The following is a 27,483-nucleotide window of genomic DNA, read 5'->3' as shown; positions in this document are numbered from 1 at the left end:
TACACATGGGACAGCTATTCAGTATCCGATTGCTGCTAGTTTCCGACCGATGGTGAGGGATAACACGGGGTGTGGGGTGTTATAGTGAGTCCTTATTTGTGCCCGGATTGCAGGCGCAGATGTGAACAACGTGCTTGCCGCACAGTACGGCGATCCTCCCTTCGTGTAGTCAGACTTGGCCAATCTTGACGACGCATGTGGTTTTTCTTATGATCACATTCAGTCCAACATCGGGCCATGGTCACAACCGAATGCCTCACGTGTATGTATATTGCACGATTTGACCAGCCAGCCACTTGCTATCCCCTTTCAAATCTGTCAAGTGCGGTAACGTTGACTTTACGAGCACGAGACACTTCCTGTGGTCTTTCCAGCCCTCCCTACCCGTCTAACCAACCATGCTAACTCAGGAATCCAAAGTATCAGTAGCATGCTCTCGAAAATTTCTATACATTTCAGCAATTATCTTTAAAACATCGAACAACCAATTTGGAGGCATATTAATACAATTCTTTAACTATTTGATTAAAGTAATTCATGATATTGTTTAAATTCATCAAGCCCACTTATATTTTATTCTAAACTAAAAATCACACGTCCTTTTTGTCAGTGAATAATTAAGGTTTCAGAATATAATTTTCAGGAAGACAAATTATTTATTCCCATCAGACCTCTCTCACTCATTCGTCATTAAAGTTGTTGCTTGTATAATCCTTCTTTCCCCCTCCTCTTCCTCTTCATGACTGTCATATGTATGTCAACTTTTACTTTTTTTTCCTAATTGAACTTATGACGTAACTGAGTAAAAGATGGAAGAAATGCCTCTTGTCTAAGGAGTTAGCGTAAATGCCTTTGGCGTGGGAGACCCGGGTTCGATTCCCGGAGGGAGCTCATGTGGTTCGGATCCCACTTTAAACCGTAGACCCAAGTCTCAAATAGCCTCGCTGCAGAAAAGAATAATAAAATTAAATCAAACCGAGTAACAGGTTCAATTATAAAATAGTTTCTTCATGTGCAGTTGTTTGCACACTTGTTTCTGATTCCATTTTTTTTTTCTTGTTTTAGTTTTCAGCAAGCTGGCTGCAGGAAATACACTCCCCGGCTGCACTTGAATTAGGAAGGATGAAAATGTACTGTATGAATTTAAATAATAATACTGGTTTCCGTAATTTTTAATTCTGACACTAATCCAAAAGTATTCTGATATTATTATCAAGTGAAATATGAAATCTTTCATCCTGGATATACCTACTTAAATTAGTGAATAAAGTCAATACAAAATCAATAAATCGTATGAAGAGTTTGTTGTAAGGATATTTTAGTCTCTGAAGGATTGTTTCTTCAGCCAAAAGCCTATCTTCTACGGCTGTTAGCGTAAATATCAGGATATTCATTAATTTTCTTTTAATCCATCAGTAGATCACTAGATAAGCTGAAAATTCAGGAGATCTACAGAAAAGATATAGGGTTGGCAATGCTGCATCTAACGCTGTGCACTATTTTTATATACTTTATCAGGTCTGATAATACGTCACGTGGTTACAACATCAATGCACTCTCGTGGCCGATCTAGCCGTCACAGATCATTACATCTTCAATTATTTACATAACCGTCGTTGGTGGTAAGGACGGGTACAAAATGACCTCGATATTGGAATATACCTTCCACGTGATTCACTTTTTTTTTCAGTCGGTGTAGAATGAATCTACTGCTTCTGCATATAACAAGGAACAAAGATAATTTTGGGAAAGTATAGTTTAAAGGCAATTTTGGAGTGGATTTTGGAGAATGAAAATGTGTATAAATTTTGTTTCGAATATTAGACTAGATATTTTGCTACCGTTGAGAAGCATTCAAGATGATTGTGACACAGATCGTGAACTAATGGAATACTCCTGACTAGAGAGCTTACTCAGCATCTAGAACAACCCGTTTCTACGATCACAGTCCGACAAGAGTTGCATAGCCTCAACGTCAACGGTTGGTCGGGATTTTAAAACTTCTGGTTATAACCGTCAATGTGGTAGTGCCGAAAAGATGATGCTAAGAACGCTAAACAACGATCTCCGATGATTTGAAAAAAGTCACACTATCCAATAAATCACAATTCTTCTTGTTTCCAAAAACAGACTCGAATTATGGGATGCACATGTCCAAAGAGAAGTATGTTCCGGATTGCTTACTTACTAAAGTTAAACACAGCGTCGACTCTGTAACGGTGTGAGCTTAAATTTCAATGTTTTCCATTGGTCCTTTTATTACTCTCAAAGTAGGAATTTACTCTGTTTCTATGTGGATGTTGGATTGAGTATAGCCCGCTCCCCCCAGTGATTTTAAACGAATCATAGTGATTCTGACGATTCATATTAGTTCATAATGAATCGGAATCGCTTGTTATAAAGATTTAGGATGTAAATCTTGTGGTAAGGAAGCTTTAGTATAAGGAGGAGTAGTAGTAGTAGTAGTAGTAGTAGTAGTAGTAGTAGTAGCAGCAGCAGCAGGAGTAGCAGTAGTAGTAGTAGTAGCAGCAGCAGTAGTAGTAGTAGCAGTAGTTGTTGTTGTAGTAATGGTAGTTAGTAGCAATAGTAATAGTAGTACTACTAGTAGTAGTAGTAGTAGTAGGAACGGGTTAGAAGCCCCGCAGGGGTTGGTTGGGTTCTGTTTTCGTCAGTCGACAATATCATGTTTTCAAAATGAAACTTTACCTTTGAAAGTCAAACGAGCACGGAGCGTGAGTGAAGTTATGCTGTTTCTTTTCTCTAAGGTCGACCATAAACCAACCATACACTTAGATGATCGACATACAATGACAACAGAGCGATACGTTGTTTATTGTTTCCTGAGTGCTTTTTAAGCTTGGAGACCTACCCACCTAAAGTCTCCATTGTCTCACTTTCTTCTTCACCACGATAATGCACAGCCACACACATCAGCCCAAACTTCGGAATTTCTACAGGAAAGTGGAGTCCATAGTCTACCGTATCCGAATTATCATCCAGATTTAGCTCCGTGTAAATTTGCCTTTTTCTCAAAACACAAGAAAAAAGCTTCGAAGACGCCGCTTTCAAACAAGTGAAAAGGCTATTGCCAAAGATAATCCAAAAAACAAAATTTTCAAAATATTTGACTCATGATTTTTTTAAAAAAAAAAATGCAAAAGTGTATTTATAGTTCTGGGGGCTATTTTGAGAAATTATAAAAGGTTTTATGTAAATAATTTGATTTTTCAAAGTGTATCTGAAACTTTCGGCATGGCCCTCATGCATATTCAGAATTACACATGCTGTGGTGTATTTTTTTCACTCTTTCGATGTTCCTAGTTCTGAAACTATGCACTTTTACCCATATGTTATGACATCAATCTTGCCCTAAGTTCGTTATTTCAGAATTTTTGGAACTAATTAAAACTTAGTTTACTCACTAAATGTTTCAATGATAACACTTAAAAGAATATATTTAAATTGATGTAAGCTATTTTCCGAAAATTTTCTGCATTTACCTTTCTATTTTTACAAAACTCCTTTATAACTGAAAATATATCCACTATTAACGGCTTCTTGCATGTTCTATTTGAACAGTATAGAAAACATGTTTGTACATGTCTGGCTACAAAACTTAACAAATTAAAAGTTCAGGTCTGTCCATAAAGAAAAATGATATCATACGTTACGGACTGTTGTCCATATCAACATATACATATTTATAAACGTTACCGTTATAATGTTCATACGAATTGTGTTTCCTATTTTGATGTGAGGAATCACCTTTAAAAGTTTGTTAATACAGTGCACTAACACCCTGTGTGTATGTATATACATATATATAACGGTACATGACTCATTATTTGTATTTATTATTGATAATTTTCATTATGCAAAATACAAAAACAAATTAAAGAAAACACAATTTCCTAATTTATACTCGTGAACAGTCAAAACAATTATCACTTATGGCTCTGGAAACACAGCTTTAGATTTCTTGGTGTTAGCCGTGAGTCTTAGCTGAGTAAATAAAAAGTAATCTTTAATATTAGGAAGGTATAAAGCAGCGTTTCCCAACCGGTGTGCCGCGAAGAAATCGAAGCAAAATTAGTAATTCTATAGCATTCAAATTGCAACACAGGAAAAAGTGTATATTTGTATTTCACATTACTATGAACCTCTACTATGAATCTACAATTTTAAGTTTCTTACTATTACTTTTCTGTACATTTTTAATGTTGAGAAAAGTATTTGTTATCATTCTTATGACGATTGTTGCTTCTTTATTGTTCTTTATTGTTGACCATTGTTGGAGACTATTTCGTAACTTGAAATTTTAAAATATCATTCAATCCTTTCGACAAAGCAAACGTGCATACAAATTACATACATTTGTGTTTTGAAAGAACAAGTAATTTGTTTATTCGTTCGTTATTTAGTGATCTTTCTTCTTAGTGAAAGGTTGGATACAGCTTTCGAAAAAGAAAGCGTATTTTCTAAAAATGTGAGTCCAATAATTCATTGCAATTGTCTTCTGTTTTTAAATTAGAACGAAAAATAAGCATAATGATTTACCATTGGGGCAAACCAGTGATCAAGCTTTCTTTTTTGTGAAAAGGAGATCAGTGATCATAGAAAAAATATCCGGTATTTTACATTAATAATAATAATAATAATAATAATAATAATAATAATAATAATAATAATAATAATAATAATAATAATAATAATAATAATAATAATAATAATAATAATATCTATATGGGTGTGCCCGAAGAATTCAAGTTACACCTGAACTGTGCCGCAAGTAGAAAAAGATTGGGAAACGCTTGTATAAAGTAATAGGAAAATGAGGTTAGTAAATGATGCGATGAGCAAGTATCACCGAGCTAAATATGACTCTCACGGACACGTTCTTTTATTAAATTTGAACAAATTTCCCACCTTTCCATATTAGAAGAAGAAGTATATAGTAGTAGATATTCCTGCAAACACTGGTTCAAATCCCGGGGGATGAGAGGGACATGCCTCCAATCTTAGAACTGAAGGGGCTGTCCCCTCCAATAATCCGATTTGAAATGTGCTTTTTTTGGGGGGGGGGAGAATGTGATGATTTGTTCCGACTGCCACGAAGGAAAAAGTGAGATGAAATTGATGTTCCTTGAGTCGTTTCATTTTGAAAAAAGACTTGTATTCTTTAATATTTCAAAATAATTTTCGTGTTCTAGCTCATTTAAGTCGCATCAATCTGTAATAATTCCGCTCCCGCTACTTGGATACAAATTGCAATAACTGGTAGAAAGGATATGTCTCTCCCCTCATGCTGGAAAATTGTCTCAGCTGTAGATACGGGCACAAATCAATGTCCCTCCAATATTCGAACTGGGAACTCCCCCAATAGTCGTTCTTACAGAAAAATGTTCCGGGAAGGGACAATTAATATTCCGGAGGGGAACTGCTGATACTATTCTATTTATTAATATATTATAAATATATTATTATTGGTCTCCTCCGGGAAGCAGTGCCCCCCACAAAACATGTCTGGAAGAAACACTGCCCCCAATAATCCGATTTGAAAAGTGCTTTTTGGAAATATATCGCCTGACATATAATATGTAATAGGTTCACCTCAGAAATCAGATTCATCTACTGTAATATGCCTCATCCTCCCCTAACACACAGAATAATCTCCAAATCTGCCCGCCTCTCAACGTTGAAGGCAACTCTGCTCCCCTGATCTTCCACAGCATTGTTTTTCAACTTCATAAATATTTTAAACATCGCTTTAAAAAATTATGGGAACGGTCTTACCCGCCCTTAATGTTGAAGACAGATTTGCGCCGCTGTTAGCAAACATAGGAGTTCCTTATTTTCATATCATTAGTTTCTAATTTTCATATCATTCATACCATTGTGATACTAAATGAATGATGAGATAACTTTCAATTGGTAATAATAATAATAATAATAACAATAATAATAATAATAATAATAATAATAATAATAATAATAATAATAATAATAATAATAATAATAATAATAATAATAATAATAATAATATCTAACTCAACATTGTGGACTCGACATTGTGTCTAATGAAAAGAATTTTCCATGAGATGATTCACAGACTTTTATTCATTTAACACTAATTACAGACCATTAGGTAGTAACTAACGAAAATGCAATATTCCAATTTTCTACACAATAGGTTTACAGTATAATGGAGTCAATTAACCAAGGTGTTATGATAACAGAGAAAAGCAATATATTTTGTTTTTTCTTTTAACAAAATTTATGTGTGAACTGATGAATAATGTAACAAAAGGAACAAAAAAGAGAGGAGGATTAAAATCAAAACTTGATCCATAATTTTGATAAGGGGATCTAATTAAGAGAGAAGTTTGTAATACTTTAAGAAGGCAACCTTCCTGTTTTATCATACGTCGTTAACAATAAGGCATTAATCAAAATACTATTTCTTAATAATTATTTTCTTTTTTTAAAAAAAAAAAATTCTGGGAATACTTTATATTTCCTAACTTGTACCAATTTGTTATTACCGCTTTCTATCTTCATTCTCCTTTGTTGTTTTATGAGTCGCTGTGGCTCAGTGGTAGAGCTCTCCCAAAGAGAACTCACGAAGTGTAAGATTAACGTCATGTCTATGAATGAAACTATATGCAAACAAAAGCTCAGTGAGTGTAATGTTTCAGTGCTAAGTTTTATACTCGGATTCGAAAGGGTACAAAAGATGTGATGATGATAATACTTTACAATAGCAAATGTATTGAAATGTTAGGGTCTATATGTATCATATCAAACTGCCACAAATTCGATTTATTAAAGCAAAACATGTTTGTCCGTATGTCTAACGCTAAATCCTAATAGTGAACAGTCATGCTAGTAGGTGTCTCTACTTGCGTTCCCTGCTTTTCTGATGATAACAGATGTCACTAGCATCAACAGATAAAACTATTGTGACGATTTAATTTGCAACTTAGAAACTCCATTGTTTCAGCTTAATTAGCTATATTTCAGAATAGAATAACCTATAGTGTACAGCAAGTAGAAAGCTTGGACGCTACATGAATAGTATGTAATGAAACAGTGGAATGACCAATTGCACCAATACGTCATAAAATTTACTAGATCGTTTCAAACCTTGCCAGGAACCGATATTGAAACATATTGAAAAATACGTAACCACAAAATCACTTTTAACAAGAAACTAATGTATTTACTGTATGTCTCAAATCCATTTATAAGGTAAATATAATTGAAAAAAATATACTTAGATGCATAGTTATTCTATTTATACTAACTTACATTATTGTTACAATTAAGGTTCATTAATTATAGTAATTAAATCAGTTTATTACGTAAATTGAAAAATATTTAGATGTATGATTATTCTATTTATACTAATTAGAATATTGTTATAATTAAGTTTCATTAACTCTAGTAACTTTAAGATGAGCCAAGTGACTGAAAGATTATCAGCTTCTTTTCCCTGGGTTGATTCCAGGCAAAATTAACTGATGAACACTACCATTTAATGAATTTTCTTTTGTTTCTTCCGGTTCCTTCCATATTTCTGTTCCACCAATTTTCCCCTATCATTTACATATATTTGTCATCTACATCCTTTAGCCTAAGGAATGTCAAAACGGGACGATACAGTACTTTATTTCAAAGGGGAAAATCACTAGATTTGGAGCAAAATCCACTAATTGCCAACTTTGGGAGTTATATAACAGTATTTAAAGTGAGTACATCTCATAAATATGTACACTCTTACAGTTAGTCATTGGTCGTGAATACAATTATCTGACAAAATAGAACTGTACGGGTGTTCGGAAGGAATCGCTTCTCGAAATACTTAAATGACTGATGTTTGATAAAATAATAATGATTATCGCACCAAAAACACAAATGCGAAAAATAGAGCCAAGTTCTCGTACATTTATCAGTTTGTTGGTCCAGAAAAAAAATTAGAGATCTGATGTTATTCTCTATTGAAATTCGGAAATCGTAATATGAAATTTGCAATTTGTGGGTGTGTTAAAATATCAAATAATACTTTCGACGAAGTGGATATTTCCAAATATCTAGTATCAATACTAACAGACCAAAACGATATTTACGAAAAAAAAAAAAACGTTGACAGAAAGCAGGGAATTCGTGTTATTATTCAGTTCTAAATCTTTTGTCGTCTCGAATTTTGTCGAGGAATTTGAAGCTTAAAATATATAAAACGATAATTATTCCTGTTGTACTGTAGGGTTGCGAAACATGATAGCTTACTCGAATGGAAGACGCATCCTTGAAGGCACTAAACCTTCGTGTTCATAGGCCATAGACTTAGTTATAGTAACTAGTCTATTGTTTTCGGAATTCTTTCTTTTTTTTCCCTCCAACATAAAGATATATTATTGACTTATAATGATCAATTTTCATATTTCATATTCTCACCATACAACGAAGCGTTTGGTATTTAAATGATATTTTGAGTTATATAACTTTTTATGTAATTATAGTAAATATTCAAGATGTGTATTTGTTTACTAAAAGATATTAGTTAATTGCCTTCTTATTTTTTTCTCATAGTTTAATTAAATTATATACGTATAACAAATAAAAATAGAATATCAAAAATTTTTAAAGACAAGAAACAGAAGAATCAAATTCAACATTAGACACTAAGAGGAAACGGAAGAACCACTAGAAAACTCACGGATATAGTGTGAGTCAGAATCACATATGACCAAGAATTGAACAAGAAACCTTTTTCGTATCTAAGGCATAGCATTTCTTTATAATCTATCGCTTTTCTCTTGGTGCAGATTCCTCTCAAAAGTTCTTAACATCCATATGCCTTTTATGAATAAGCTTTATATTACATTGAATGTTCTGTACATCTTCAGGAGACTCATTTCCAAAAATGAATGTTCTTCTCTTTTCAGTGTTGCTTCAATTTAATGCATCAGAGAAGATAATTATTTCTGGAGGTCCTTTGACGGGAAACTACATGTTTAATCAGCTTCATTTCCACTGGGGACAGAATGACAGCCTTGGAAGCGAAGACACAATCAATAATCAAACGTAAATATGTTACTACTGATACTTTGTACTCTTTAAACGAGATTTAGAGTTTGGGATATTCATCATCTTATCACTCACCAATAATTTGTAGGGTGTTAATGAACCAGACCGACAAGTTATTCGAGTTGATTCCTCACATCAAAATAAGAAGAGTTCATGTGGACATGTAAGGAAAAGTGTATAGTTTAGGAGCTAAAGCTGTCCAAAAGTGAATAAATACGTCACAGTGTGCATTACTTTGAACACGAGAAACTAAGGAGCTGACACTTGCAACTACTCGCCGACACATTCTGTGCCAATGTTTAATTTTTACCTACTTTGGATCTACCTTTAAGTCTGAGTATATCTATATATACTAAACTTACCCTGAAATATATTCTTAAAATTTGGAATGAACTCAACTTTTGGCCTTGATTTGTTTTAATCAGAAATAATAGGCCCCACCAAGAAGCCTCAGACAAAGTTCACGCACTGCTTGTTGAAAATAATGTTTCGTGAAGATCCAGTAATTTTTTTGAGAACGTCGTTCACGAAATACTTTTTTTTTTTAAAGATGGGTTAAATTAATCTTTTGTATCTGACTAACTTCAATTCCAAACAACAGAAATAAATCTCAAGCCTCAAATAGAACAAATGTTATATTTCATTACAGGGTGTTCGGAAAGAACACCAAACAACTTTGGGAAATGAATCCTTCCTTAAACAAAAACGTGAGAAAAATAGACCAACATAGGTACACAAATGCGTCATGCGTTTACAGCCCAACGAAAGGGTTAGGCTGAATGATAAAGCAAAGGATTCAATAAATGAAGGCCAGAAAACGCTGATTAGAAAAAATAAATCGTGCACTTTTGACATAGTTCTTAAAGTTTTTGTTAAATATCTCAAAAACTATGGGGCTTAGCAAAAAATATTTTGAATATAAAATTAACGTAGAGTAAATTTCCTATGAAGGTAGTCCTGTACATTTTTGTTGTAGGATCAATAGCACAGGTCTGCAACCAAAAAGCTGTTTGCATAAGTTTAGTTAATTTTTACACTTCTGAGTGCCGAAGTCGAAAATGACCCCCGTTTCTTCCTGGGGCATCAAGTTTTTGCACAATAGAAATGTAACGTGGTCAAACAGGTAGCTGGAAATCTCTAAATTGCAAATGTATCACACGAAAATAAATATGAACATGGAAGATTAAATATATTTGTGCTCCCCGAAACATGAAAATACATGTATATTGGTCCGGATGGGGATAACTGACACATATCGTAATGTGTCATGAATGATAGTACGATATTACAAAAAAAAAAAAAAACAATAAATCTGTTCATAAAACGAATTTAGTAAGATTACATCTTAGATTTGTAAAACGTTGGTAAGTAGTTCTGGCTATGCTGTTTGTTGCTCAAATACTACGAGTACGCGATGACTCCAACTCAAATAGAGGCTTGGGTTGCCTTTACTGTGGTCATCAAAACGTTTTTGGGAAACCGAAAGGACCCACAGTACAAGGAAATGGTGGGGAAAATGTTGCACGCGTTCCGAAAGCTTGGTTGCTCTATGAGCTTAAGTCCATTTTCTCAACTCCCACCTTGATTACTTTCCTGACAATATGGGAGCAGTGAGTGAAGAGCAGGGGAGCGTTTCCGTCAATATATCAAGGAAATGGAACGACGGTATCAGGTAACTGAAGTGTTACGATGATGGCAGACTACTGCTGGATGTTGTTTAGGGATCTTTCGACAGCCACCTACAAAAGGACAAGCTCCAAACGAAGTTTGACCTTTAAAATAAGATGATTTCACAAGCAATCTGATTGAGGGTGGTATTGCTTTTTGTCTTCACGTGTGTGCGTGTTTCTGTACATTAATTTGTGTTTCGCTGTTAATGGTGTTTCTGTAAATCGCATATTTGTGATCATATTTTTGTTCAACAATGACCACCCGTTTGTTCGAAACCCAAACGTCCCAAGACAAAACGGTTGCCATTCCTGGATTCAGCGCACCCCAACACATACTAATCAGTTAACTAAACCGAAACACCTTAGCATTGTTTTATTTTTGCAGACCTGTGTAGTTTAAAGGATAGAGAAGGGTAACAAGTGCATCTTTCAGAAAATTCGTGTTCTGACTAAAAGTGCTCAGTCGCCCTTCAAACAATAACTCATGGTTGTTCTATATGCAACAACATACCTCACATATCTTGGAAAAGACGATGAAGAGTCGAAAGCATTACTAACGCTATCTTGCGGCAGACAGCCATTGGAAATTTGTAGTGACACTGGACGACGCATGAGTGAATTTATCGGTATGTGCTACATAAAAAAGAGCCATCTTCTGTCGTTCTCATGATTTTAAAAGTTGTTCTAACTGAATACGTAAATTGGACTAAAGATTGCCAAGCGGTTTAATGGTCCCGGTGATTACTGCTATGGGTCTAAAGGCAAACTTAACAGTACAAAGATTAGACAAAAATGCTAATATCAAGCAGCTTAGTACCAGATGAACATTTTGGATCCACTATGCCACCATGATATTCCATCCTTATACGGCAGCGACACATCTTGCGTTATTATTCACCAGAACAATGCGTCCCAGTCCTAATGACGAAGTCAACATGGAAAGAATGCATGCAAATCGAGAATTAATGCAGTCTCTTTTACAGACACTCTGGAAATTTTTTTAATGTATCCGATATGAATATTTCGTGGGTTCTCATTGTTGAAACAAGAGTTGGGGTGTCGATAGCCGCACACACTTGGCGATCCTTGGAAGATTTGTCAAAAAAAAAAAAAAAAAAAAAAAAAGATGATGATGATGATGAAAAGAAAGACTTGAAACTGTGCTTCAACGCAGTCTCTTAAGTGTGAACTGAGGCGCAGAGCGATAACTAACAGACAAGATTTGCACTTGAGCACATTCGCCGGTGGCATTGCGGTATTTCTTAAGCTGGTAAGGATCGCAAATTCGTTCAAAACGACCTTGTGTAGCCTCGGTGCTGAAAAATGGACGCTAAAATTCAATAAATGAACTAACGAAATGAAATTGATAAAAGTAAAGACATAATTAGGTAATTGTGGTTTTCATTCCTTTCAAAATCAACGCTGTATAGACTGAAAGTTATGGAGTTCATAAGTTAGAATTGAAGTTATTCATATTGCAAAAGTACTAATACATTTAGAGAAACATCAAAATTAACATATTTAAAACAGCAAACAGTAAAAATTAAACATAATTTTGGTACTATATAAACCGACAATTGTAGAAACGAAGGATAACACATAATGATTAATAAGTGTTTCAGTCCTCTATACTTAGATTTTGCCATAATCCCAGTCACGCAATAATAAACAAAAATATCATTTTATACTGTATATGTCTGAAGTAGCAATTATTAACATTCAGAAAATGTTTATATTTATTTTAGATAAAAAATTTCGTCCAGCTTGGGTGAAGATGGGAAGGAGTTTAATATGCTAATGGCATTGCCTCTTTGTAGGGTTATGCTTATCCTTTGTGTCAAAAAGTAACCACTTCTAGGATCTCCTGATTTATTAATTAATTTTGATCCTAATTCCTTTAAAAACATTCTGGCTTCTTTGTTAAAAACGCCCATTGTTTCCGTGGCAAACGCAATAAAAATGTGATCTTCTTTAAGTTTTGATATTGCATACCATAAGTATTGATATTATGAGCGGCTCGGGCGAACATAATGGTAAGCACAGAAGAGTATGTAGGTAGTTTAATTTTGGGAATGTACCTACAGATGACAGGGGAAGCTTATTTGGTATGTATCATTGCATTGAATTGCATGGGAGTTGCCAATATTCTTTCCAGTTTACTGAAAGGTTAGAAAATATGACATATCATTATGTTTCTCCGAGCTCATATATTCATCTTTCTTTCACCTACCTTCATCGGTCATGAGTTTTTAAAAAGTCTACAGTAATTCATAAAAAAGTTAAATTTTTGAGTGCTACAAATTATAACGTATATTAGATAAATATACCTTTTATTTCTTCATTAGATATCCAATGGAACTCCATGTTGTGTTTGTGAAAAGTACCTACAACACATTTAACGAAGCTCTTCGCTACCCGGATGGCCTCAGTGTTCTTGCTTTTTTCTACAATGTAAGTTATATTTATCTCAGCTTCTGTATAAGAAATCAAGTAACTGTGTCATATTCATAACTATTGTGTTAGTATTAAGGTGATTTATATGTAAATATGTCCTTACGACCCTTACAAATAATCCCTTAAGTTTTCCGGACCGATTGTAATGAAATCTGGGTACACACGTTGGTAAGGTCGCTGGTTTGATATTGTTTTGAACTAAAGAAGCAAAATTCCTCGAAATATCTCTAGTTTCCACACTACCTATGGGTGGCATATGACAACTGAAGATTTACAAATTACTTCCCATACATGAACTGCTTACTGCAGAAAGCAAACACGTCCACATTTCGTAATTTTACAAGAGAGGCAAAAAACTTAATAAAACTACTATGTTTCCACCATAACATGTATTTTCCCTTTAATGATAGACGTATACATGATTAAAATACACATGCAAAATTTGTGTATCACGTAAAGGGTTAGAGGGGGGGGAGCACTGTTTTGTGTTTTGGACATGTTTCCTTTCTGTAGTAAGTGCATTGTTCAAACGAATTATGGATTGAATTTATTAAAGAAAACGACCATAAAATTGAAAAATATCCTTTATTGGAAGAAAACATAGTTGTTAAATATTTCTGAATAATATATAAGTTGTGTAATTACAAATTAATCAGCCATCTTTGTCATCAGAACGTGTTTTCGTTGTGATAGGCCAGGATGCTATTGAACTCTAAAATAGCATCTTTTCTTGATATATGTAGACCAATGTTTTTTTTAAATATCCATTTTCTTGTTGATTATGGCCAAGACAGAGTGTTTAAAAGAGTTCCTCAGCCTAAAAGTATCCACAATTAAGCCACCAATATTCATGTTACACTGAACACTATATGAAATTAGAGATGAGAAATACATCTCATGGTATTTTGAAATGCTGGAAGTCGTTTTTTAGGTGTTTAGCGACTTTTTTTTGCCATAAAAGTCATCACTCAGACACGATATTTTGTAAAATTCAGGCCACCAGGAACTCTAGTCAATGAAATCAGTCGCTTTCATTTGAACCATGAAAAACTTGTTGGAGATGATTGAGGAATTTTTAATGAGCTCAACAACGTCATCCATTGTGTAGTTTTCCTCCTTCGTCAGCTTCTTCCGTATTATCCCGAAGTCCCTATCATTGAGCATGAAGGAGTAACCTCTAACGGGAAAACTACAAGGTCTCATTTGCTGCCTTTAGGGAACTCGTTCGGGACAAGTTTCATTTCTGCAGTAAACGGAAAATTGAAGGCGTCACGATGCCTATTGTTATTAAGCGGACAAGTGTCATTTCGGTGCTAAACGATGCATTGACCAATTACAAACAATTATCGTCACCAAAAAAGGACAGGTGTAAATGTTAAACATGTTTGCTTTCCGTAGTAAGCGCTTCACATTTACGAGGCGCGAATACGAATAGGGAATATGGAAACATGAATTTGAATTCGTTTCAGTAATTAAACAGATCTACAAAGGAATCAAATTAACAGTTATTATATTGATCGTTAAGCTCAACTGATTTTCACTAGACCGCTTACCCTTGGTGTGTAGGGCCCCTAGTTCAATCCCGGCCAAGTAAGTTTGTGGTGAACAACATCTTGTTCGTGGGTTTTCTCGAGGTACTCCCGTTTATTTCCACATTATCATTCCTAAAATTCTTACGTCATCACTTATCCGTTTCCCTTAGCCTAAAGGGCATAACCGTGGGACGTTAAACTGTAATATTTCATTTTCATTAGTCTGAGAGTGTTTTAATAATAAACTCTGAGATTGTGCTTTCAGTATACGATTAACTGTTTATGGAACATGCATGGTATAACTCAATATATTATTCAATATTAATCTATTACTTTTGCCGTAAGAGTAACGGGTTGTGTGTGATGAGCCCATGAATTCGCCAACGTCCATCTACATTACTCCACCAGCGTGCATGATATTGCCAATGATGCGTGCTGCTGACAGGTCCACTATTAAATCTCACATATTTCAGAGTCGACACACCGTTGAATACAACTTTATACTCTTTCCATATTCTCCTCTGTTATGGCCAGCTCTGATATGAGACGATGTACAGCTATATAGAGGTAGTCCCATCCGCTATTTTCATTAAAAAAATGTCTATGCTTATTTTACGTCACTCTTTCCACCAACCATCAATATGCTTTCTTCCAGCACACCCACCAATCATCAGTGTGTGTCTTCCAGGACATGTCTATGGTGATCCTAGAGATTAAATGTTAGTAAGATCAAGCTTAAAAACAGTCTTGACAAAATATTGGGTTAAAACCATATTATAGTTCAGTCTTCATGAAAGTGATTGTGTGTTGTTTGTAAGTAGTAGTGAAACTGTAATATAAAAATAACAATAGTTTTGAGGTTGCATCCGCGTAATCATCTATCATCGTTGACTTATGCATTGGCGAGAAAATTTCCAACAAGATACTTTTCCACCGCATCTTTGAGCACTCAGGGGTGATTGCTACAGTTTCGTCGAAGTACTGAATACCACTATTGACATTCCATTACTCATTCACCTCTGACTTTTTCGGCCAAGCCTCCGCCCAGAATAGAGATGTGGGTTGGGTAAATACCCAGTGGGTAGGTAAATAAAAAATGGGTATTTACCCGGGTATTTACCTCTTTTGTATTTACCTACCCAAAAAATGGGTATTTTCCGGAAGTTCAATTATTTTGAAGTTTTAAGAATTGTTAACCATACCGGTGACCTTTTCTAATATTTTGGGGTCTGTCGAGCGTGTTTTCTCATTCATTGACCATAAATATGCAAAATAATAACCAATTGACTCCGTTTATGTGCGGTGCGGGTTTGCAGGCAATTTTGACCATGGCCCACCCGCGATACAATTTTGGATATGTTATACTAGGTTACAACGACATCTAAAATCTATTTTTTTAATATTTTTTTCGAAGAACTTCATAGGTAAAGAGATCAAAAAATTGAATCGAGTGTTTTGAAAGGGGGAAATGGTGGGGATGAGCTGTTACAATTTTCAGAAGAAGCCCTCGTGTACACCTATACATGCATCTAAGTTTGAGCAACATCGATCAAGCCAATCTTGTGAAATAATTAACTTTTCCGACTTTACGTTATTGCTCACGAACAAATCAGAGTCAGAGTTGAAACATGATAAATTAATGTCTCCTGGAGGTACCTACATTACCACCCTCTTATCGTCTCAAGACTGATCTCGGGCTATTTTACTATGCTTATCCACCTATGCCCTTTCTTCACCAAGGTGTGAACGGCTTTTAAAATTGGATTAGTTTCGCCAAGACTTAAACAATTAAGAAATCGTAGTATGACTTCAAGCCTTAGGTTGTTTAAACCCTGAAATCGTATATAATCCTTCTTTGTTAAATCCTTGGGAGACAGACCCAGTTTTAAATGTAAAGCCTGCGATACGCCGCCGATTCTCAAGAGCCCTATCAAGTTATTGTGTATTTTCATTTGAGAACACATGTTTTGAGACTCCTTCAATCCAGCAATTTTTCTCGAAATGTACAATTTTGAAATTTTAAAATTCTCATAAATGTTTCACAGACAACTCAGACAACCGTCATACGAATAAAAGATAAACGAAAGCTGGATCATCTATCTAAAGCATTACATATCAAAGGCTACAACTAATTGAATAAAGATGACCAAAATTATCAAAATCTTTCCGAGTCGAACATTATAGAGGTTCAAGTTAATTATGAAAAGATGGTATCTTATGTCTACTAGCTTCGAACTTAAAAGAACATTTTGGAGTAATTTTAATGAAAGGAGAAAGTGAGTTTGATATAGTAGTCACATTTATTATACGAAAAAAATAACATCAATTTCCATCAAATATACAGGCTTTTCTTGACTTTTTATGGCTTCTTAGGTTCAATGTTACTATTTCGGATTTTTGATAGAATCTTAATATTGATGTTTCTTAAAACAAATGCCGACGTATGAAACCTTAATGAAGTCTTACAGGAAGCGTTGAAGGAAAGCATTGCCAAAGCGATCTTCGTTAATGGTGTCCCCTGTCACTTGTTGATCACCCTTTGTGGATTGAATTTTTTAAAAAGAAAATTCGTCCTTCGTATTCTCTCCCATCAAGGTATCGCCTGACTGGGACGCTTAACACAGTCAAGTGCAAGGGGAAGTTAAAATGAAGTTAGAGGAATCAAGAAACCTATATTTCCAATGTGACGGTTGGAGTAACTTAAGAAATGAATCTATCAGTTATTTCGTCATTTTAAAGCCTGACCTGTTTTTGTTGATTTCGCGTTGTCGAAAGAAAATAAACACGATGCATATTACTTGTCTGAAGAGATTATGAATGTTTTGTAAAAACATAACCCTGAAAACTTTTTAATAATCATAGAAGACAACTCGTCCAACATGAGAGCAGCTTTTAAATTAGTAAAACAGAAGTATTCTAGTATAGTATCTTTGGGTTGTCTTGTTCATCTTTTCCATTTGCTTTGTTCTGACATCATCGAATTTCCATCGGTAAAGACATTACTGGGAAGTGTAATTGATGTTGTTAAAACAATCAAACATAGCCATCACCTGCAAGCACTATTTACACAAAACTCAAGGGAGAAAAGGATTATAATTTCGTTAAAGTTGCCTGAAGAAACAAGATGAGGAAACCATTTACAATGCCTCCAAAGTGTGCTTGTCAATAAAACCGGGCTTCAGACGCTCGCATGAGTGAGGAATCGTCATTACCTTCAGAAATCAAGGAAATACTTCTTGATGATGTATTCTGGATATGTACTGAAAACCTTGTAGCCATTTTGAAACCTGTAGTGGATTTGATTAATTGCTTCGAGTAAAATGAGTATCAGATAGACACTTTGCACTCAAAATTCCAGTCTTCATCCAACTCTGACAGAACAGTTACCACCATCAATACTTTCGAAAACAGAAGAGCAACCAATGATGGAAAATTTTAAACAAAGAAGTGAACCCGGCTTGGGTCCAATTCATCTGGCTGCAGATCTCCTCAATCCCACTTTTCACGGCTGCAAATTGACCGCTGAAGGATTGCTGGATGGAGTAAACTTCGTTTATGAAGTTGGAAAACAAATGGGATTGAATTATGTTTTACTGAGATCACATTTGACTGCCTATAGGGACAGGGAAGGAAATTGGGCAAGGATGTTTTCGTGGGACGGAGTGGAACAAATGAGCTCACTACTTTCGTGGAGTGGGTTTCGAGACATCACTGAATTAGCTGATGTCGGCATTCGAATCCTTTGTACTCAGGTTACATCTGCTGGCACAGAAAGAACTCTCTACATTTAGTAAAACAATAAATCGTTTACCATTGGAGAGGACAGGAAAACTAACATATCCTTCTTATAACTGGAAGCTTTTAAATAAGAGATTGCCTGAAGTTTCATGGATGCAACACTCAGGACCAGGATCATCAAGGAACAAGTCACCACCGGTTGCCATGGAACAGAACAAAACACCAGAGACATTGGAAGAGGATACAGAGAAATGGGTGACAGAAGGAAATGAAGAAGTGAGTAATAGTGATGTTGATATTGAAGAATTATGTGATGATTCCGACTCTGATCTTACGGTTGATTTGAGTAGGACGGTAAAATTTGTGGTCGTTTTATAGTACTCCAAATATGGTACAGGTTAATTGCTGTTCTATATTGAATAATTTAAAGTATAAATATTACTGAGTTTCTATACAGCTTAATGTTGTTTATCACATTAATATTTTAAGCATGCTATTCCAACAAATTCTTTCACAAACCATTATTCTTAGTGTTACAAACCATTATTCTTAGTGTTAAACTCCATTTAGTGAACACTTCTAAAAATCAGGAATTAGTTACTTAAGTGTTTTACGAGATGTTATTCCGTATTTTATGGACAATTTTCTTCCAATATTTAGTAAATAATTTAATCGACCAATTTATTAAATTTAATTACCTTGATTATTGTAATCGGTAAATGTGTAATTTTTTAAAGTTTCTAAGTATTTTCAAGGTTATTAGTTACTAAAGTCGAGCTTCTTTACTATGATATAACTATATCAACAACTTCGTTGTTACAGTGTGATTTCTTAAACAGATTAATTTATTAATTTCGTAAACCAGATGTAAAACTTAAACTTATTGGTCCAATTTTTTGCATACTCTATCATTCAGTACATCTCATTGCCTATAGATAAAATACCAAAAATAACATAATTTTGAGTGAAGAAAGTAAGCAGCCGTATCTGTAATATCAATTCAGTATTTTAATTATTAAAAAGGTTGTTTTCATCATTACTATTCAAAAAAATTAAGGTAATGCTAACAATACATACATACATATATATATATATATATATATATATATATATATATATATATATATATATATATATATATAATAATAAAATTGTTGTAAACTTTAGATCTTTAAAATAGGAAAGCAATTATTAATAATTCATTTTCCGCCTTTAATAAATTTCGTAAACCAAAAGAAAACTTATTTCTTTAGTAATAGAGAATCCTGCTGTTACTTAAATACTTTAGTTAGTGTGTTCATCGGTGATTTGAAAAACTGGAGAATGTATTGTAAGATAAAAAAAGATGAGCCAGATTGAGAAAAATGGAGATAGTTTCATGAGAGGCGAACCTAAAGAAGAACTTAAATTCCATGTCATTAATATCAGGAGCTGCTGGCAGGCAGAAAACTTAATACTAGTGTATGACTGGTTTGGTGACAACTGACTTCACTTTCTTTAGTCATCATTACGTTCTGTCATAAATTTTAAATTTTCGTGTTGGTTTGATCCACTACCAAATTCTACCGCGTAATTGATTGGAGGCCTTAGTGGCACACCAAGGCAAGAATTCACAGGGTAGAATGGATAATTATTTTCCGCCAAGAGTAATAGAATGAAATTTAGTGTAAGTAGAAAGAAAATTATGGTGAGTACGTAGGAAATTGATTTAATAAATATCAAATTCATTCTTTAATTACTAGAAAAAATGATTAATTAGATGGTTATTTAGTGCTCCTGTTGCAGGTGATACAAATGACCATTATATTTTTCATTGACAACAATAAAATCCATTTATTGCTAATTGAAACATAAAATACCCACTAAAATACCCATTTTGGGTAAATACCCGGGTATTTACCCAGGGTATTTACCCACTGAAATAAATACCCAGGTATTTTACATCCCTAGCCCAGAACTTTATTGAGCCTATAAGTTCTTTGGCCAAGTAGCATCGTCAGCAAACAACATCATTATCATAGATATTCTGCCTTTATTGGCAGGTCACTTACCGCAGCTAAGAAGCTTCCATGCTCCACGGTCCTCCGCTAACCTCTTCGTCTTCGCGTATGATCTTTCTGTTTTAATATCATCCATTAATTGTAGTCTCCCTCGCCCCCTCCCTCTCTTTTCCGCCACCATACCCTCTAGGACATCCCTCATGATACAATCTCTTCTTAGGCAATGTCCCAACCAGTTTCTCTTCCTCTTCCTAATAATATCTAAAAGTGTTCTTTTCTCACCCATCATTTCTAACAACCTCTCATTCGTTTTCCGCTCGACCCAACTAATTCTTTCCATTCTTATCCACACCCATATTTCGAAGGCTTCCAGTCGATTTTCGTCACCTTTACGTAATGTCCACGTTTCCGCCCCATACAGTACAACACTCCACACAAAGCATTTTATGAGTCTTTTTCTCAACTCTTTATTCAAGGTCCCACAAAACAGATTTTTCTTCCTCCTAAAGGCTTCTTTCGCCATTCCTATCCTTGCTTTTATTTCACGTTCGCACTTCATGTTATTACTAAGAATACTACCCAGATATCGAAAACTATTCACTTGTTCTATTTTCTCCCCTCCCACTTTTATATTTGACACAGACCCCTTCGTTCCAATCACCATGGCTTTTGTCTTTCTAACATTTATTTTCATCCCATATTCTTCAAAGCCCTTTCTCATTTTTTCTAACATTTTATTGATTTTCTTTTCAGATTCTGCAAGAAGCGCCATATCGTCTGCAAATCTTATGCATCTAATCATTCTACCTCCTACCGAAATGCCATCATCATCATGTAGGCTCTTTTTCACTATCTCTTCTAGATAGATATTAAATAGTGTTGGCGAGAGGCAGCATCCTTGTCGAACTCCCCTTCCAATTGCACTCTCTTCCATCAGTTCTTCCCCTATCCTAACACTTACTTGTTGGTTCATGCATAAGTTTCTTATGAGTTTTCTATCTTTCCATTCCAACCCTATCTTCGTTAGAACTCCCAACAACAATTCCCAATTCACGCGGTCAAAAGCCTTTTCTAGATCAATAAATACAATATATACCTCTTTCCCTTTTTCTATAAATCTTTCACCGATCGCCCTTAATAATCCAATTGCATCTCTTGTACCCTTGCCTCTTCTGAACCCGAACTGCTCCTCCTCAACATCTTTATTTGTTCTTTCATATAACCTTCTGTTCAGTATTCGGAGCAGAATTTTAGTACGCAATAAATAATATTTTTCACAAAATTTTCGTTAGACAAAATGGGCGATAGCTATGTCCTTTCTTGCATGGAAGAGAAACAAATATGAGACTGGCTGACATGTTGAGCAGTTGCTCATGCATAACTAGGTGTTTTTTTTTTTTTTTTAAAGATCCCAATAACTTTATTTTTATGTTAAGGTTGTGGCTATCTTGAAATCGAATTTAATTCTGTTTTGAAAGTCAATATATCTGTATTTTAGACGGATGTTTCTAATATTTGATACATGGATAATTAATGCGATGTTTACGCTAATCGGATGAACATCTTCATGTGTCACGTATACAGTGTTGTTAAAAAAAAAAATTCTGGCTCTTGATATATTTTTGAATATCCCTGTACTGTACTCTTACCTATAAATGTAATTAAATCAAACAAGCGTTGTTTACCTTTGGGCAATTTAGATCCTTATAGTCAAAACATTAGAATGATCTAAGTATGGTTGTCAGAATATGATCTTCTAAAGGAAAGTTACGATGGCCAATATACTTTTGAACAAGATTGTACGTAATACATGTATTACAAAGAACGCATCGACTTAAGAAGTATAGAATCGAAAGGGAATTGTTTTCATTTTTCGTTTCACAAATGTTCACAGAATTCGAAGTACATGATTTCTGTAAAGAAGGATGAATTTTATTTTTCTGACATCTAATGTGATATTAATATGAATATACATAAAATTGTGTGCTAAAATTGGTCGAGTCATACATGTTACCTAATGAAAAGATTTAACTGTCCTGTAATCCTTGAAAAACTATGCACTAACGAAGATACAAGCACATCGAGTTATGACGGGTTTACTTTATATGACGATAAAACATTTTAGTGCGTATTTTTTAATTTGTACAGATGAAATTATTGAAACATATATGTACAATCTAGACTGTTTTGCGTTATCTTTTCATCTTAAAGGAAAGTGAAATCTTTAAGTTTTACGTCCCACGGTTTTTCCGACTAGACTAAAGGAGACGGTGATGATGAGAAATTAATAGAATGGTGGAATGAAGAAAATGGAGGGAAACGGGAAAACCCTGAGAAAACTCACGCACAGGGTGTTTGTCCACCACAAAGTTCATTTGGCGCGAGCTGGGTACGAACCAAGGACCCCATACACCAGAGGTGAACACTCTACAACTGAGCCACCGCGGCCCCTCATTTCAAAGAATAACAATATATAACATTGAGATATAAAGTTAATACGATTTATAATACGAGTACTTGCTGTTTTTACCAAGCACTGCGGGAGCACGGTGGCTCAGTAGTGGAGCGCTTACCTCTGGTGCTTTGATCTCCGGCCAAGTAAGTATGCGGTAGACAAGATCGTGTTCGTGGGTTTTCTCTGGATACTCCAATTTCCTCCTTTATTTTCATTCCACCAATTATTCCATCATTATTCACTGGCCTTAATCACTCGTCTACCTTAGCCCAAAGGGCATACGTGGGATGTTAAACTGAAAGATTTCATTTTATCGAGCACTGCTTATTGAATTGGTTTTGCTTCTCTTTCCAAACCTATATGTATGTTGCAGTAATAGATTTGTATTCTCACAAATCAAGAAGTTAACAATATTTACAAATGTTCAAAGTTTATCCTTATGTTCAACTTATGAATATATTCCTGATATATCATTTCTAGGTGAGTTCTGAAAATCCAACTTACGTAGAGATGGTTGAGAACTTACCTCGAATATCACAACCTAGAACAGAAGCTGTTTTAGCTCAAACGTTTACTTTGGACGCTATGTTGAATGTTGATCGCCAACATTATTTTACTTACAATGGGTCCCTCACAACGCCACCTTGTGCTGAAGTAGTTACCTGGATAGATTTCAAGGAGCCGATTCAAATTTCTCATCAGCAGGTAATAGACGTGTCTTTAAATTTTTGTTATACAGATTCATTGAAGATAGTTGTTTTTGTATAATGAAGGTTTGTGTAAAATTCATATTCCTCTTAAACATTAATGATTAACTATTTAAACCATTAAAATGATTTCATATATGTATTGTTACGAATTAGGTTCATGGTTCGCTCGACGCTAAAACAAACTGCAGATTGACGTCTGATGTTTTTTTGTGTGCTGAGAAAGAGCATGAATCTCCAGATAGACAAACAAATGATTTGATTTGATTTTTGAGCTTAGCGTCCCTTTCAGCAGCGAGGCTATATGAGACGTCGAGCTACGGGTTAATGTGGGATCCGAACCACATGAGCTCCCGTCAGGAATTGAACCCGGGTCTCCCACGCCAAAGACACATATGCCAATCGTTTAGCCAAAAGGGAACTCACAAACAATGTTGTTATTTAAATGTTCCCTCCCCCTTTTTACTATAATCTCCTTTAACTCTGTAACACGTAACTCCAATAAATAGGGACATTTTTTTTTTATTGTTTTTCCCATAAACTTTGAAACATTACGGAAACATAAGAGTTTTGGAAATAGAATATATAAGTACAGCTCACAGATGACAAGAAGAACCCTAAAACAGGGGTAGCGGGGAAAGGTCAACGACACGGTCAAGTCCATTTTCAGTTTTTGAGGTGTGGTCTATACTTAGATGTCGTCTGCTACTCCGGGTAGTTATCTGTGTGCTATTCCGTGGTGTCATTTGAAACCCCCGTGCGAAAAATGGGCGAGCCCATACCTACGTCACACTACTTCTGCTAGGGTTCTTTTTCCATTAGTTGAGAAAGAAGAGAACTCCATTTTGAAAAATGCCTTCAACTTTTAGGAGGTCATTTTTCTCGTGACTTCATGGACGGATTTTTTTAAAAATAGTTTTATTGGATTCAACATCCTCAAATTAGTACGGAAAGTGCAATTAGAAATTTATTTAAATGCGGACACTTTTACCATTGCCATAGACAGTAGTTCTTTGTACGGATGTTCATGGATATTTACTTATATTTCCACCTAAAACTTCCGGTTTTCTTTGCTGCCTTCTTTTGGTAACGTATGAATTTGGTATATTAAGATATAACACAGATAAAGAGTGTCGAGAATATTCAAGAAATGATTGATTTCTCTTAAGAATCTGTAAAAAAAAAAAAAAATCTAAGAAAGTACTTTATGAAAGTCTTGAGATGAAACTGAAGGGCGGAAAGTGTTTAAGTAGGATAATATACTTTGCATAGGCCTATATGGATTAGGAGTTATGATGTTGAATCTATGGTTGATGTTAGTGTTTCCAGGAATGTAGTTTAATTTGTTATTAAAAGAAATGCAGATAGTTGTTGAGATGTAGAGCAACTGATTATATGGAAATCAGTAGTAAAACAAAGAAAAAGAAAACCTTTGGTGTATGAACAAAGAAAATTTAACATGGAAAATATGTTTTTATAAACAGGTTACCCTACTTAGATGGTTCTCGTTTGCTGATTGCTGAGCGTTCTTATTTAAGTGTGCATGGACATTAACTACAAGCAGTAGAACTGCTGGAAGTAAACAAAGAAAAAAAATAACAGAAAAGGATTTTTTTTAAAAAAGATTTTTCCCGTTCTTTACATCAGTGATGATAAAATGAAGGCCTATGAATATATTTCATTCGGAACGCGAATAATATTATAAAAATGTAAAAACTCAATGCATATCAGTAAGAGGAGTCGGTCCTCATAATATAGTTGGATCGAAGTTTCACTTGAACTATTTGATTATCAAGCTCACTATGCAAGGTGTATCGGATTGATTTTTGAAAAGATGCAATTTCATATAATTACTTTGGCCTGAATAGAGACCAAAGAGGATGCACATCAAAGAGAATACTCAGAATAGGACAAAGATTCAGATAATGTAGGAATTACGTGCCGTTGTCACGGGGGAGGGCAAAGAAACTAGAAAATTGCCCCCAAGTTTGGTTCTCATTTTGTGCTGACCCACAATGCATCACTGTTCCATATTATTGTTTTATCATACGTATTATTATTCTTTTGCAGGTGGAAGCATTTCGCACTATCCATTCACAAGAAGGCTTCTTAACGCATAATTATCGACCTGTACAGCCACGGGCTGGACGAAGTGTACTCTATAACGTCAAGAATCAGAACTTAGCTTCGCCAATAAGTGCTTCAATAGCAACTGCTTTCCTATGTATAATTACACTGTATGTGTTGTAGGAAAATAAACAGAAATGAATAAGGACTTTGACAAGGATCATGATAAGAATATACAGTACTATAAGTTTTCTGTAATGTGATAAACAAAAATGTTATGGCGGTAGAATATAAAATAGATATTTAATTACGAAAAGAAAGAAGTAACATAAAAATATTAAGAAGTTATATTTCTTAATTTTAAATCGTAAATTATTAGGTATGTTTTGAAATATATAATTTAGAAAGTTATGAACAGGATAATAACGAATTATTAGTTCGAATCAAAATATTATTTATGAATAAAGATAGTTTTTACTTCGTCCATATCAAATAACATTACGATACAATGTACCTGAACAATTTAAGTTGTTCATTGAACACATGCTTTCGTGCAGACGGCATTATTTTGCCGTACAGTAAAAAAAAAAAGGTAAAGTGTTAACTGATGATTATGTTAGAAAAAAAATGAAAGCATATTCTTAGTAATATTATCAAAATCATACATACGCACAGAATATTTGACTTCACATGAACATCAACGTATATAGTGACACCATATCCTTCCACGCATATTGGTGCGTAGGTCCTTTATTTCTTGTATTCTTTTGTTCTACGTGTTAGGGAAAAACGTGATAACTAAGGATCGGATTTGAAGTGCAAGGTTATGGTCGGAAAAGGGGAAGAAAGATGCTAGAAAAAAGTTTCCGAAAAGGTGAATAGAAAGTTGATGATAAATGCATTTATTTAGATGCAAAACAGTAACAAGAATACTCTTTATTCAACAATTGTAAAAAATAACCTTACGGAAACAAAGGAAGATTCCTTCGTTTCAAGAAACTTCTATTTGGCTATACACAACATTTGTATAATGTTTCCCATTGTCCAAGCTTTGCTTGCATAGACTTAAATTTGATTTAAACTAATCGCTGATCAAAGCAATAAGGTTATTGTAAATATATATATATATATATATATATATATATATATATATATATATATATATATATATATATATATATATATATATATATATATATATATATATATATATATATATATATTAACATGTAACAGTTTTGCCAACTATCCACTTGGCTTTATCAGAGATAGTGTCTGATGAAGCCAAAGTGTTACCAAAGCCAAAGTTGGCGAAACTGTTACACGTTAATACATTTTACAATAAACGCATTGTTTTGCTCAGCGATTAATTTAAATCAAACATTTTTCTATGTTCTATCGCTCTCAGGAGATTCTTGTATGCGGAGAAACTGTACTAATACTGCACTATTGCAGAATCTTTAGTTTATACAGTGGGACATAACATTAGTAACTCATTAAAGACCAAACTAACTTCGAATTCAAGAAATTTAATCTGTATTTCAAGTATCTAGTAAAACTAAAACAAAACGAAATCAAATGTAAGGAACAATTTGATGTTGAACTTACAAGAATTGGATGATTATTAATATACAACATATTGAAAATAATAATGCTTTACTGTACGGATAAAACCTTTAGAAATTAAAACAATTTACTAGGTTTTCTTTCATAATAAAATTACGTATTGACATGTAAATGAAAGAAATATCTTTCTTATGTACAGTGTAACAC

At 34.3% G+C, this 27,483-nt stretch overlaps 1 protein-coding gene across 2 annotated transcripts in view; it reads left to right on the top strand.

Moving 5' to 3' along the window:
• Nucleotides 1-26,826, top strand: part of LOC145678716 (carbonic anhydrase 7-like) — a 157,028-nt gene extending 130,202 nt beyond the window's left edge. For both annotated transcript variants that reach the window (XM_081749147.1, XM_081749148.1), the window contains exons 4-7: nt 8,946-9,084; nt 13,103-13,208; nt 23,417-23,641; nt 25,714-26,826. In XM_081749147.1, coding sequence (XP_081605273.1) covers nt 8,946-9,084; nt 13,103-13,208; nt 23,417-23,641; nt 25,714-25,893 — 650 coding nt within the window. In that variant the 3' untranslated portion in view covers nt 25,894-26,826. The remainder of the gene's footprint in view (nt 1-8,945; nt 9,085-13,102; nt 13,209-23,416; nt 23,642-25,713) is intronic.
• The last annotated feature ends 657 nt before the right edge of the window (nt 26,827-27,483 follow it).

The sequence above is a fragment of the Thermobia domestica genome, chromosome 2 (assembly GCF_964235325.1).
Source record: "Thermobia domestica chromosome 2, izTheDome1.hap1.1, whole genome shotgun sequence".
In the NCBI taxonomy this organism is placed as follows: Eukaryota; Metazoa; Arthropoda; class Insecta; order Zygentoma; family Lepismatidae; genus Thermobia; species Thermobia domestica.
Note: the sequence above shows the minus strand (reverse complement) of the source record. Positions and strands in the feature narration are given on the sequence as shown.